A 13756-nucleotide genomic window follows, 5' to 3' on the forward strand; every position below is an offset into this window, starting at 1 on the left:
ACAAGCCTAAGATCTCCCGTCCTGGCTCTCCACCACTTCAGAATATACCAATGTAAATGTGCTATTTGTTTTTTGTATCCTAGTGTTTATTGCTTTGCAGTTATTTACACTGAAACTATTTAGTTTGGAGATATATTTTGGAAGCAATTCACACCATCCTAAACAAAATGATGTTATCTGAAACTTGGCTCCCTCACTCGGACCCCAGTTGACAATAAGATACCACATGGATTTTGGGGAAGCAACAGATTCACCCCCCTTGTGAGCTTATTCCTACCATCTGCTTCATGTTTTATCCAGATACTGATCCATAATATGACTTGTCCTTTTATTCTGCAACTGCCCATTCCAATCATGAAAATTTGCAATTTACCTAACCCCTGCTATAACTGCTTATGGTGAACAACGTTTAAAGACATTCTATGGACTTTTTAAAAGATAAAGAGCGAGAAATAGTAAGCGACTTCTCCTGATCTTTATTTCCTTTAGGGTGGATCTACACTACCTTTCGTAATCTTCTTGTTACGTCGCATGCACTTTTCTGACACACACTTTTGCCTTTTTCTGCATCTAAAGAAGAAACTGTAAAAAATGTTCTGCTTTACAAGGGAAACACCACACTCTGCACAGCATAAACATTCTTGTATTCCGGAGGACATTAATTGCATACATTTAAAAGCAAACCTTTAAATCGTATTTTCTCAACAAATCTTAGGAATTTTACAAGTATTTTCTCATGCTCACACAATTGAAAAAGGATGTTGCTTCACCGGTATCACCTTAATAATCCCTATTACACATAAACCATGCAAAGAACAGCATGTCAAAGCTCAGTAAGACCACATATTTTGCATACTGAAGGTCCCAGGTCCAATATTCCACATCTCTAGTGAAAAGACAGCAGGCCTTGGAAAGACATCTGCCAGAGACCTTCCAGTCATAACATACAATTCTAGACTAAATGGGCATTTGCCTGATTTGGCATAAGGCAGAAGAGAAGAGGGAACTGTGCACACTTCCCGATTGATATATGTCATCTCTAACAGGCTTCAGGACATGTACATATATTGACTCCTTTCCCTGCCAGGTAATGCTTTCTCAGCTAATTAAATCTTCTCTCTCTTGAGATTCCCAAGATGATTGACCCCATGCTCGTCCTGAGCTTTTCTCTTTGCTTAAGAGCATCATAGGGCCAATTTCCTTCAGAATCATGGGAAGGGGTAGGAAGGTTCAAAACTTTCCTCACACTTAAATGCCCTTTGTGCTGCTCAGCTGACGGGTACATATGAGCAAAGTAAAAGGGGGCTGGACTGCAGAAAAATGTTAATTTTTATATGTTTCTTACAGACTATGCATACTGACCAGAGAATGTGCATATTGTCTGGAGACTACAAAATTCAATCAATATTCACTAATAGGCAAAAAAACTTGCGGTTTAAGAACGTGCCTCTAGCCAACAGATATTTCTATCAAATTTTAAAAAACAGGGAAACTGGGCAGCTATATTGAATGCACCAGTGTGTCAAATTTATTTTTATTAATTTCAAAGCTTTTTTATTGGTCAATGTCACATGATGGTGAAGACAGCCTTTTGTGTTTCAAAGTGGAGGTTATGCTCTATTTCTATTTTGGGGGCATTAACAGTTGTATGCTGGTCTTGTGACCGTAATAAATTTTTCATTCATTCATTCATTAACAGTTGAATCTGAAACTGCAGGTTGATGTAAAATCAGACCGATTATAATACAGTAGGGCCCCGCTTTGTGGCGTTCCGCTAATACGGCAGCTTTCAATTATCAAGGTCCCACTCATCCGGTGCTTGGTCCACTTTTAAGACATTTTTCGGGTGTCGGGTGCCTTTCTATTGAATGAGTTCTGCTTTTTGGCAGGCTTCACTTTTAAGCGGGGGTCTGGAACATATCCCACCGTATGAGTGGGGCCCTACTGTATGTTGCTACTTAAGCAATTACTCTAGCTGTTGGAAGAAACAAACTTGGCCTGCCAAAGATGCATGTTTTCAGCCTGCTACACTTAAACTACTCCACTTAAGGAAAGGTGGGCATGATCAATTAAAAACATAGAGCACACCTAGAATTTTGCTAGAATATATTTTACCTCCCACTGTTTGAGACACTCCTCATGTCCATTGGAAACTATTCTGCAGAATAGTCAATTGTTTTTGGAGGGGTTTTTTTAGTGTCGCAAAGTGTTGCTGTACTTCACATATTCACAGAAACAGAAGCAAAAGGAAATGATTTACCATAGAAAACTTCACTAAAATTGCAAAGTAAATCACTTATTTAAAGTGACTATCTGAACTCTATCAACTGTTTCAATATAGTTCCTTCCTCCCTGCTAAAATGAGATCAGCACAGCACACGTCTTATTTCTGTTATTTGGGCTGATTACAGGTGTTGCCACCACTCACCATATGCTCAGAGGCACATTACCAAATTTTTCAAAGCTACATAGAAAGTGGATTGGACTGTGAAAGACCAACCCAAATTGTATTTGCATTTTGACAAATTTGTAGGGCAGTCCAATATCTCAGAGAGGAGGTCAGGTCTCCTGCTCCCCTGGTACATTCACTATAGCTGCCCAATTTCCCTGCTTTTTAAAGTTTGAGGGAAATATCTGTTGGCTAGAGGCACATTCTTTAACAGCAAGGATTTTTGCCTATTAGTGAATTTCCCTACTTTTTAATCCAGAAGGTAAGAAATGGGATCCTGTGCAAGTTTGCTGAGAATGGATTGATCATTTGCATGCTTATTGAGTTCAGTGGGATTTACTCCCATGCAATCATGCTTGAAAATGAAATGGACTGCCTTCAAGTCGATTCTGACTTATGGCGACCCTATGAATAGCGTTTTCATGTTAAGTGGTATTCAAAGGGGGTTTACCATTGCCTTCCTCTGAGGCTGAGAGGCAGTGATTGGCCCAAGGTCACCCAGTGAGCTTCATGTCTGTGAAGGATTTGAGCCCTGGTATCCTAGGTCATAGTCCTAGGATAGGTAAAACTGACCCTGGGGGAGGAGGAGGGGGAAGGAGTGTTGGAAGTGAGGCAAGAGCAACTCCTGTTTTGTTCTTTTGTTTGTGCTCCAGAAGGGAGATAGAGCTAGGGTCCTCCAGATGGATAGGGTTGTTTACTTTTACCTGTGATGCTCTGACTGACTTCCTTCTGTCACTAGACTGTTATGTCTTTAGGGAAGCTTACCTGCCCCTCCTCCTTCCGCCCTTTCTACTCCTTTCTCCTCTGGCTGTCCAGAAGAGAGGAGACTTCCCTTTCTCTCTGCTCTCTCCAAGCATGAGGCTAACTCCCGCACCTGGGCGTTATGCCTCCAACTTAGCTAGTTAGAACTAGGTATGCCTTTTCTATCTACTATGTATTTCTATAAATAAAGTAGCTTTTCATATTTTACTAAGTCTCAATGATGCTGATGCAGGGTAAAAGCCTGCTTTCTTGGGCAAATGCACACACACGCTGGCACACTCGCATTTCAACATCTGTTGTTACTCTGCTGCTGTGGTGTTGCTTTAAACTAAATTAAGCACACAAATTACACACAGCGCAACAAGGGGAAGGGGGGTGAAGGAAGGGGCAAGAGGGAGGGGATAGGAGGGAGGAGGAGGGGATGGCAGCTTTGATCATTTGCATGCTTTTTGATTTCAGTGGGATTTCATTCCTATGCAATCATGCTTACGATAGGTGAAACTGACCTGGGGGAGGGGCGGCAGGAGGAGGAGAGCAGGGAGGAGAGGGGATTGGGTGGGTGGGCACTGGGCAGAGGAGAAGCCCCTTTCCTTTCCATAAGGAAAACATTGTGAACAGTATTATTCTTTTTCAGGGTTTTTTCCACGTTTTCATTCTACAGCAGGCACATGTAGCCTCCCACCCAAAGGTGTCCCTGGCACAGCCACACCAGACCTTTATTCCATTTTAAACAGTCATGGCTCCTCCCAAAGAATCCTGGGAAGTGTAGTTAGTGAAGGGTGCTCAGAGTTGCTAGGAGACACCCTGTTCCCCTCACAGAGCTTCAATCAGAGCGGCTGACTGTTAAACTACCCTGGCCACTGGAGCTCTGTCAGGGGATTAGGAGTCTCCTCTCAGCCCTCTTCACAAACTACACTTCCCAGGATTCTTTGGGGAAGCCATGACTGTCTCATGTGAAATCAAAGTCTAATGTGGGTGTGGCCCTGATTAAGCAACCCCAGCAGCTGTGAGTCTGACTTTTAGAACACTGACAGTTGGTTCTTATTGAGCATGCCCAACATTATCATCGGGTTCAAGCCAATATTTCTAAAATTAATTAAAAATCAGCCAGGCATTTTTTAAACTTTTAAACTGCAGAAGGTGAAGCTCAGAGTATGGGGCAAGGTCAGCAATAGGATTACAGGTACTCTGTGGGAATGGCTGATTTTAATTAATTTCAACAGATTATGAGAACTCTGACAGAAAAGAAGTCCAAAAGGGGTCTGGTTTCTCTCTCTTTTTACACTTTAAACTCTTGATTCTCTCTGACTGTTTTGTGTATCACCATGAAATTTTAGAGGGTTGTTAAGCAAGCGTTTCTGAGTTCAGGACTATATGTTTTGTAAGGTTTTGTTTTGAAATGAGCCTATGGGAAGCATCAGAGTGGCATGGGGGGTATATTCAATTTAATACTGTGGAATGCGAAAAATCCACTCTGGCTATAGTATACAGCCACTCTTGCGGCTGTATAATATGCACATTCCCCAAAGCCTGGATGGGAATCATATTGACTGGGAAATATGCACAATTCCCTCTTCATGGAAGCTTAATGTGCACATTCTCCATGAAGCCTGGTGAATGTGCACAATGGCCGACAGGCCATCTATGATGTTAAACAGGTGACCTCTACTCTAAGATATATTTTAGCACGTTTATTTATTTTATTTATTTATTTAATTACATTTCTAGACCGCCCTATAGCAGAAAGCTCTCAGGGCGGTGTACAACAAATAAAATCACAATTAAAATATGAGCAAGTGTGGAAAATATATATATATATAGTACAATTATAAAACATTAATAAAATTGCCATTGAGATTTATAAATTAAGATCATATTAAGTTTAGAATGTTAAATTAAAATATTTAAAAATTTACAAAATTTAAAAAGCCTGGGCGAAAAGGTAAGTTTTTACCTGGCGCCGAAAAGATAACAGAGAAGGCGCCAGGCGTATCTCGTCTGGGAGGGCATTCCATAGTTCGGGGGCCACCACCGAGAAGGCCCTAGATCTAGTTGTTGATCTCCGGGCCTCTTTATGGGTTGGGACCCGGAGAAGGGCCTTCGACGTCGAGCATAGTGAACGGGTAGGTACATAGCGAGAGAGGCGCTCCATCAGGTATTGCGGTCCAATGCCGTTTAGGGCTTTATAGGTAAGAACCAACACTTTGAATCTGGCCCGGAAACATATCGGTAGCCAGTGCAGCTGCGCCAGGACAGGTGTTATATGGTCAAATTTCTTTGTCCCAGTGAGAACTCTGGCCGCAGCATTTTGCACTAGCTGAAGTTTCCGAACTGTCTTCATAGGTAGCCCCACGTAGAGTGCATTACAGTAGTCCAATCTAGAGGTTACCATAGCATGGATAACTGAGGCAAAATGCTCCTTGCTCAGATAGGGTCGTAGTTGGGCTACCAGCCGGAGCTGGTAGAATGCATTCCGTGCCACCGAGGCTACCTGAGCCTCAAGTGACAGGAGCGGATCTAATAAGACCCCCAAACTACGTACCTGTTCCTTTAGGGGGAGTGTAACCTCATCTAGGACAGGTCGAACGTCAACCATCTGGGCAGAGGGTCCTCCCACCAACAGCATCTCAGTCTTGTTAGGATTGAGTTTCAGTTTATTAGCTCTCATCCAGCCCATTATCGCGGCTAGGCAGCGGTCTAGTACATCAACAGCCTCACCTGACGAAGATGAAAAGGAGTAGTAGAGCTGCGTATCATCAGCATATTGCTGGAAACGCACTCCAAAACTCCTGATGACCTCACCCAGCGGCTTCATGTAGATATTAAAAAGCATGGGGGACAGAACTGAACCCTGCGGGACCCCATATTGGAGTACCCAGGGACTCGAGTAATGTTCCCCCAGCATCACCTTCTGGAGACGATTCCCGAGATAGGAGCAGAGCCACCGCCAAGCAGTGCCTCCCACTCCTAAATCCGTAAGTCGCTCCAGAAGGATACCATGGTCGATGGTATCAAACGCCGCTGAGAGATCAAGGAGAACCAACAGAGTTACACTCCCTCTGTCTTTCTCCCGACAGAGGTCATCATACAGGGCGACCAAGGCCGTTTCTGTACCAAACCCCGGCCGAAAGCCCGATTGAAATGGGTCTAGATAATCAGTTTCATCCAAGAGAGCCTGGAGTTGGCGAGCAACCACACGCTCTAGAACCTTGCCCAGGAATGGGACATTTGCTACTGGCCTATAGTTGTCCAAATTATCAGGGTCCAAGGAGGATTTTTTTAGGAGCGGTCTCACCACCGCCTGTTTCAGGCAGGGTGGGACCACTCCCTCTCGTAAAGAGGCATTAATCACCTCCTTGGCCCAGCCGGCTGTTCCATTCCTGCTAGCTTTTATTAGCCATGAGGGGCAAGGATCCAGAGCAGAAGTGGTCGCCCGCACCTGTCCAAGCACCTTGTTCACATCCTCGAGCTGTACCAACTGAAACTCATCCAATAAAACAGGACAAGACTGTGCTCTGGACACCTCATTAGGATCAACTGCTACAATAATGGAGTCAAGGTCCCGGCGGATGTTCATGATCTTATCACGAAAGTGTCGCGCAAACTCATTACAGCGGGCAATTGATGGTGTTATTGCGTCCTGGGGACCAGAGTGTAAAAGTCTGAGCAATGATAAGTGAAGATGGATCTTGCTGTCAAATCAAGGTAGTACTATTGTAGTAATAAATTATTCGAAAGCCATGCCATCAGTCCTGCAGTGATTTAAAACTGTGGAAAAACTGTGGGTGATAGCCAACGCTAATCGATTCGTATGGGTCTATTCTGAATATGACTAACATTATCACCCTATTTTATTTCCACTAAGTACTAAAATACTGCCATACAATAAAATGGACATCTTAACATTACTCACAAGTTGTGATTTCTATTTTTCTCTGACCTTCAGCAACTATTTAGTTTCAACTCTATTTGTATCTTATATGAGCAACAGGTTTCTGGCATATCCAGAAAACTATCCATGCCTAAGAACACCCATCTAGTTTCCAATGACTCAGACACATTTTTTAAAGTTTGAGCCTTAGCATAAATTCAAGATTGGCATCCATTATGGTCTATAACACCAACTGCATTATTTTCCTGTTTAAAAAGTCGACATTTTCAAGGGTAACTAGATTAATATTATTTTAATAGTCAAACATTGACCTGGATCGCATGACACACTAAGCCAAACCTTGGCTTAGCAAGACTGCATATGTGCATGGGCTCTTGGAAAGGACCTCACAGCCACTTTGCTCCTCTTTCCTCACTAACTACGAGCTGTAACCAAGAACAAACATACAAGGTTAGTGAGGAGCGAACTTAACCACAACCCAAATTTGGATAACAGTTCAGCTTGGTGTGGCGTAACAGCAAAGATGACTGGGGAGGAGCAAAGTGGCTGCAAGCTTTTTTTGTGGGAGCCAGTACAATGTTGCTAAGTCAATGTTTAGTATAACATTTAGTATAGTTTAGTATAGTGTGATTATGACCAATAGATAGAAAAGTAAAACCAAATCTGAGATTTCAGCTGTTTCTTTAGAACAAACAGTATGTTCTTATTCACAATATAGTTAAAAATAATCCAATCACTTAATGGAGTGGGAAAATACTGAAAATAGTCATACAGTATTAACTATGCATTCAGATAATTTACTCACTATATACACCTTTCAAACAGCATTTGCACAAATAGTGCCTTTCATTATATTTGGCTGATGACAGTAACACTGTTTTTAATACATATGATATTGTGAGACAATTCTTTTCTTTAAGTAATTCTTCAAAAGATAACACAGTTTACCTGTAAAAGTAAAGAAGATTTCATTTTGCAATCCAGCTCTCTGCATTTTTACATGATGGCATTCTGACTTGCGTAATACAACCTCACAGGATAACTCAACAACAAGTTTGGCCAGTATCTGGAGCAACTTCTTCTCAAAAGAAGTATTGTAGATACTGCTGCAGGGAGCTGCATGATATCGTGCTGTAAACTCATAGTAAAAGTTAGGATCTGAGTAAGCTGCAGAAGAAAAATACAATATTAACATTAAGCTTTCCCATTTTATTTCTGGTATTTTAAAATGATTTGAGTTAAATTTTGAATTGCTGATTAATAAGCACAATAATTATATATCTTTTCATTATTTGCACAGAAGCTGGTAAAATGCCACCTACTGCTACATTAGGCACACCAGACTGATTGGGCAACCCCTGTGGGCTTTCTGCATTATTTTTTTTTTGAACATCAGACTTCCTACGGTTTCAAAAGATGTTTGCCAGCAGCACAGGGACAGCTCTTCAAGAAACACAAGTCCAAAGCTTTCTTGATCACACAGAACCCATGCAGTTCTTCAGATCCAGGGCTACAGTGCCTTGCAAAAGTACTCAGACCCCTGACCAATGCTCTCCTATTACTGAATTATAAATGGTACATTGTAGTTTCGTTCTGTTTGATATTTTATTTTGAAACAGTGAAACTCAAAATCAATTATTGTAAGGTGACATTGGTTTTATTTTGGGAAGTGTTTGTAAGGAACATAAAAAACTGAAACATGTTACTTGCATAAGTATTCAACCCTGTGCTGAAGAAGTTCCCAGTTTACACAGATGAAAGAAATTGCCCCATCGAGGACACAGTTACCTTACCATGTGGACCATTAAAGTTGCTCTCACATTGTCAGGATAAAATCCCCACTGTTGAAGGATCACTGGTCAGGCTGTGGATCTGAAGGAAAGTGAAGACCAAAGAGCATTCTACAGAAGTGAGAGATAATTTAATACGAATGCATAGATTAGGGAAAGGGTACAGGCTAATATCCAAGTGCTTGGCTAGCCGAGTGATCACAGTTGGATCAATAATCAGGAAGTGGAAGCTGCATCACACCATCCAGGCACTGCCAAGAAAAGGCCATCATCCCTCAATACTCAGCGCTCGAACAAGGAGGTATGAGAGAAGCCACAGAGGCCAACAATCACTTTGAAGGCGCTACAGAGTTCAGTGGCTGGGAGTGGAGTAATGGTGCACCAACTCAACCATATCAAGAGCGCTGCACTGGCCTGTATGGGAGGGTGGCAAGAAAGAAGCTGTTACTCAAACAGTACCCTCTGAAAGCTCGTCTGGAGTTTGCCAGAAAGCGTGAGAGTGCCCCAGCTGCAATGTGGGAAAAGGTTTTGTGGTTAGATGAGACCAAGATAGAGCTTTTTGGCCAAAACTCAAAGCACAAACCTAACACTGCCCATGCCTCAAGATGCACCATCCCTACAGTGAAGTGTGGTGGCAGCATCATGCTGTGGGGATGCTTCTCATCAGCAGGGACTGGGCATCTTGTTAAAACTGACGGAAGACTGGATGGAGCAAAATACCGGGAAATACTGCAAGAGAATCTGCTTCAGTCCACTAAAAAACAGGCTTGAGAGGAAATTCACTTTTCAGCAGGACAGTGATCCCAAGCACATGGCCAAAGCAACATTGGAGTAGCTCAAGAACAAAAGTGAATGTCCTACAGTGGCCCAGTCAACATCCTGATCTCAATCCCATTGAGAATCTGTGGCTTTCTTTGAAAATTACAGTCCACAAGCGATGCCCAACCAACCTGAATGACCTGGAGCAAATCTGTCAAGAAGAATGGGCCAAAATCCCTCAATCCTGTGTGCAAAGCTGGTACACACCTACCTCAAAAGACTTAAAGCTGTTATTGCAGAGAAAGGTTCATGCAACCACTTCTGTGCTGGATCCTTGCCCTTCTTGGCTAATAAAAGCTAGCAGGGATGGAACAGCCGGCTGGGCCAGGGAGGTGATTAATGCCTCTCTGCGAGAGGGGGTGGTCCCTGGCTGCCTGAAAGAGGCGGTAGTGAGACCACTCCTGAAAAAACCCTCCCTGGACCCAGAAAATCTTAATAACTATAGGCCGGTAGCAAATGTTTCATTCCTGGGCAAGGTCCTTGAACGAGTGGTTGTGGGCCAGCTCCAAACACTCTTGGATGAGACTGATTATCTGGATCCATTTCTGTCGGGTTTCAGGCCGGGTTTTGGCACAGCCTTGGTCACCCTGTATGATGACCTTTGTCGGGAGAGAGACATGTTTTAGAAATGTAACTCTGTTGATTCTCCTTGATCTCTCAGTGGCTTTCGATACCATCGACCATGGTATCCTTCTGGGGAGACTGGCTGAGTTGGGAGTGGGAGGTACTGCATTGCAGTGGTTCCACTCCTACTTAGCAGGTCGCCTCCAGAAGGTGGTGCTTGGAGAACATTGCTCGGCACCCTGGACTCTCCAGTATGGGGTTCCACAGGGGTCAGTTCTGTCCCCTGTGCTGTTCAACATCTACATGAAACCGTTGGGTGGGGTCATCCGGAGCTTTGGAGTGCGTTGCCATCAGCATACTGATGACACGCAGCTCTATTTCTCCTTTTCATCTTCTTCAGGTGAGACTGTCAATGTGCTGAACCGGTGCCTGGCTGTGTTGGAAGGCAGAGCTGGGGTCCCAATCCCGGGGAGCTGGATCCCGGAGAGTTGGGAGAAGAGTATTCGGATGGATGGCAGAGGGAAGGGGGAGGAACTTCCCCCCTTTGGAACGAAGACGAAACAGAGGAACTGCCAGTGATAAGGTCGCTTAGCGACGGGGAGCCTGAGCCCTCCCTGGACATTCTCACGCCTCCCCTCTTTCAGGCTCAGAGCAAGAGGGGAAAGAGGGAGGGCTGCTCACAGCCGAAAAGCGGGGAGGCAGTTTACCATCAGCCCCTCCCCTATCCCCCATCCTGGAATTGGAAACTTCAGAAGAGGAGGGCGTGATGCTTCCCCCCTCACCGCGCACACGCAGACAGCTGAAAAGACAGGAGAGAAGGGGGGGAAGGCGGGCAGTACCTGAGGGGCAGTTAAGGAGGAGCGAAAGATTGCGCGCCCGTCTGGCCCCTTCTTAAAGAACAGGCGGGAAGAAGTCCCTTGCTCTGTCAACTTTCTCCCAATGCTGCAGGACCTGTATTCCTGTATTGCTTCATGAGAAAATGCAGTCTTTGTTTGGACATTACCCTAATAAAACACGAATTAACTACAGCCGTTGGTCTGGTTCCTGAGTCACATCCTGGGCCTGACAGCTTGACAGAGCCACCTAAATCACCCTCAACGCTCTCTTCACTTGACTGGGACAAGATGTCAAAGGGAGCAGCGGGGGGGACGAACCCCACTTCTGAGACGGAAGAAGTGGAACTCTTGAGGACTAAGGTAGCTGATTTGCAGACGGATGTTCAAGCCCTGCTAGCAGCAGTCAAGGCGCTGAAGACGGATAATCAAACCTTGAAGGCCACGATAGACCAGATGCGAACAGCCCCTCCAGCTGCCGTAGTAAAGGTTCCCATTGGATTGCCCCCAAAATACGCGGGACAAAGTGATCAGTTGGCAACCTTCGTGGCTCAATGTGAGTTATATCTGGATGTCAGGCACACGGAATTTCCAGACGATGGGGCTAAAGTAGCTTTCGTGATTAGCCTCCTGGAGGGAGAAGCTGGAAAATGGGTGACTCCGTATCTCGTGAGAAAGGATACTGTCTTAGGAAGGTACAGAGGATTTATACAGGAGATGACCGAGATGTTTCAAGACCCGCAAAGGGCTGAAACAGTAGCGCGGCAACTAGGCGCTCTGAAGCAAGCTAAAGGGACTGTTTCCGAGTACACTAACGCTTTTAAAATTCTGTCCCAGGAAACTGGTTACAATGATGCCGCCCTGATGTTTATGTACCAGAGTGGATTAAATGCTGAAATCCTGGATGAGTTGGCCAGGACCTCCTCCCCCGCTGACCTACCAGGGCTCATCCGGCTATGCCTACAGATAGATCACCGGATGGAAGGAAGGCGCCTGGAAAGGAAGCAGGAGGTCCCGAGATACTCAGCCTCGGCATCCCGCAACTAGACCCTTCCCACTGCAGGGATGGCAGGTAATGCAACTGAGGGACAGGGAGGGGCTAGGCCAAGACTGTCGGAAGAAGAAAAGGAAAGACGACGCCGGGAACGTTTATGCTTTTATTGTTCAAAGCCGGGCCATGTGGCCAGAGACTGTGGACTGAAAAGGGGGAAAGCCGAGCCGTCGGGAAACTAGAACACCCAGTCCACGTGCAGGCCGGTGGACTGGGGGCAGCATTGTATAAAGGCCCCCCAACGATCCAACCTCCCTCAAAGGGGGTGTTGGTCTTGCCTATTCGGATTACAACTTCCAGAGGAGTGGTGTTTAATTCCACTGCCTTAATTGACAGTGGAGCCTCCACAAATTTTATTGATGCAAAGTTAGTCAAGCGTCATGGAATTTCCTGGTGGAAACTGGACACTCCCCTAGCTGTGGAGACTGATGGGAGACCCCTGAAGTCAGGAGGGGTGACACAAGCCACGGAGGAAGTGAAACTTCAAATCCCTGGGCACGAAGAGTTCATTTCGCTATACGTGTCAGATCTCTCGAACTTTGAGGTGATTCTGGGAATGCCCTGGCTAGCAAAGCATGAACCCAAAATAAGTTGGAAGGAGGCGGTGGTGTGGTTCACCTCACAGTATTGCCAGGAGAACTGTCAACCTGAAGGAATCAAGAACACCTTAGCGGGGGCAGTGCAAAAGATCGAGCAAGTGACCCTGCCGCCAAAGTATGAAGAATTCAAAGATGTGTTTGATGAAAAAGAGGCAGAGACTTTACCCCCCCACCGCCCTTATGACTGTGCGATTGACCTAGTGCCAGGAGCCAGCATCCCATCAGGGAGAATCTACTCTCTCACAGAGAATGAGAGGGAGGCCCTGAAGGAATTCCTGGATAAAAACCTGAGGCGAGGATTCATACGCCCCTCACAATCCCCTGCTGGAGCGCCACTATTGTTTGTGAAAAAGAAGGGGGAGGGAACTCAGACCCTGTAACAACTATCGCGCATTGAACCAGATCACCATCCCCAACAGCTACCCGCTGCCCCTGATCTCAGAGTTGCTGGACCGACTGCACTCTGCAAAAATCTTCACGAAGTTGGATTTGAGAGGAGCGTACAATCTGATCAGAATGAAGGAGGGAGATGAATGGAAAACAGGATTCTTGACCGCTTACGGACAGTATGAATACCTGGTCATGCCGTTTGGGCTTTGTGGAAGTCCAGAAATTTTTCAAAAATTCATGAACGACGTGTTTAGAGACTTGTTGGACACGTATGTAATCTGTTACTTAGATGATATCCTGGTGTTCTCAAAGAACCAGGAAGACCACGACCAGCATGTGAAGACGGTGTTGAAGAGACTGAGAGAAAATCACCTGTATGCTAAATTAGAGAAATGTGGATTTGACCTCAAGTCTCTAGACTTCCTTGGATATCGAATCTCAGCAGAAGGCGTGGAGATGGACCCAGGGAAAGTAAGCTGCATATTGGACTGGGGCCAACCTGTCACCAAAAAGGATGTACAACGGTTTTTGGGGTTTGCCAATTATTACAGAAAGTTCATTCCAGGGTTTTCCAAATTAACAGCTCCTCTGACTGACTGTTTAAGGG

At 44.9% G+C, this 13756-nt stretch overlaps 1 protein-coding gene across 6 annotated transcripts in view; it reads right to left on the reverse strand.

Annotated features, from left to right (window-relative positions):
* Positions 1–13756, reverse strand: part of ZPBP (zona pellucida binding protein) — a 73617-nt gene that overhangs the window by 18906 nt on the left and 40955 nt on the right. For 4 of the 6 annotated variants that reach the window (XM_061590429.1, XM_061590428.1, XM_061590426.1 and 1 more), the window contains 2 exons: positions 8052–8270; positions 506–582 (listed from right to left, as the gene is read on the reverse strand). In XM_061590429.1, the coding sequence (XP_061446413.1) occupies positions 506–582; positions 8052–8270 (296 nt within the window). The remainder of the gene's footprint in view (positions 1–505; positions 583–8051; positions 8271–13756) is intronic. The other 2 variants (XM_061590430.1, XM_061590427.1) reach the window with 1 other exon arrangement.

Source organism: Rhineura floridana, chromosome 11, assembly GCF_030035675.1.
Source record: "Rhineura floridana isolate rRhiFlo1 chromosome 11, rRhiFlo1.hap2, whole genome shotgun sequence".
In the NCBI taxonomy this organism is placed as follows: Eukaryota; Metazoa; Chordata; class Lepidosauria; order Squamata; family Rhineuridae; genus Rhineura; species Rhineura floridana.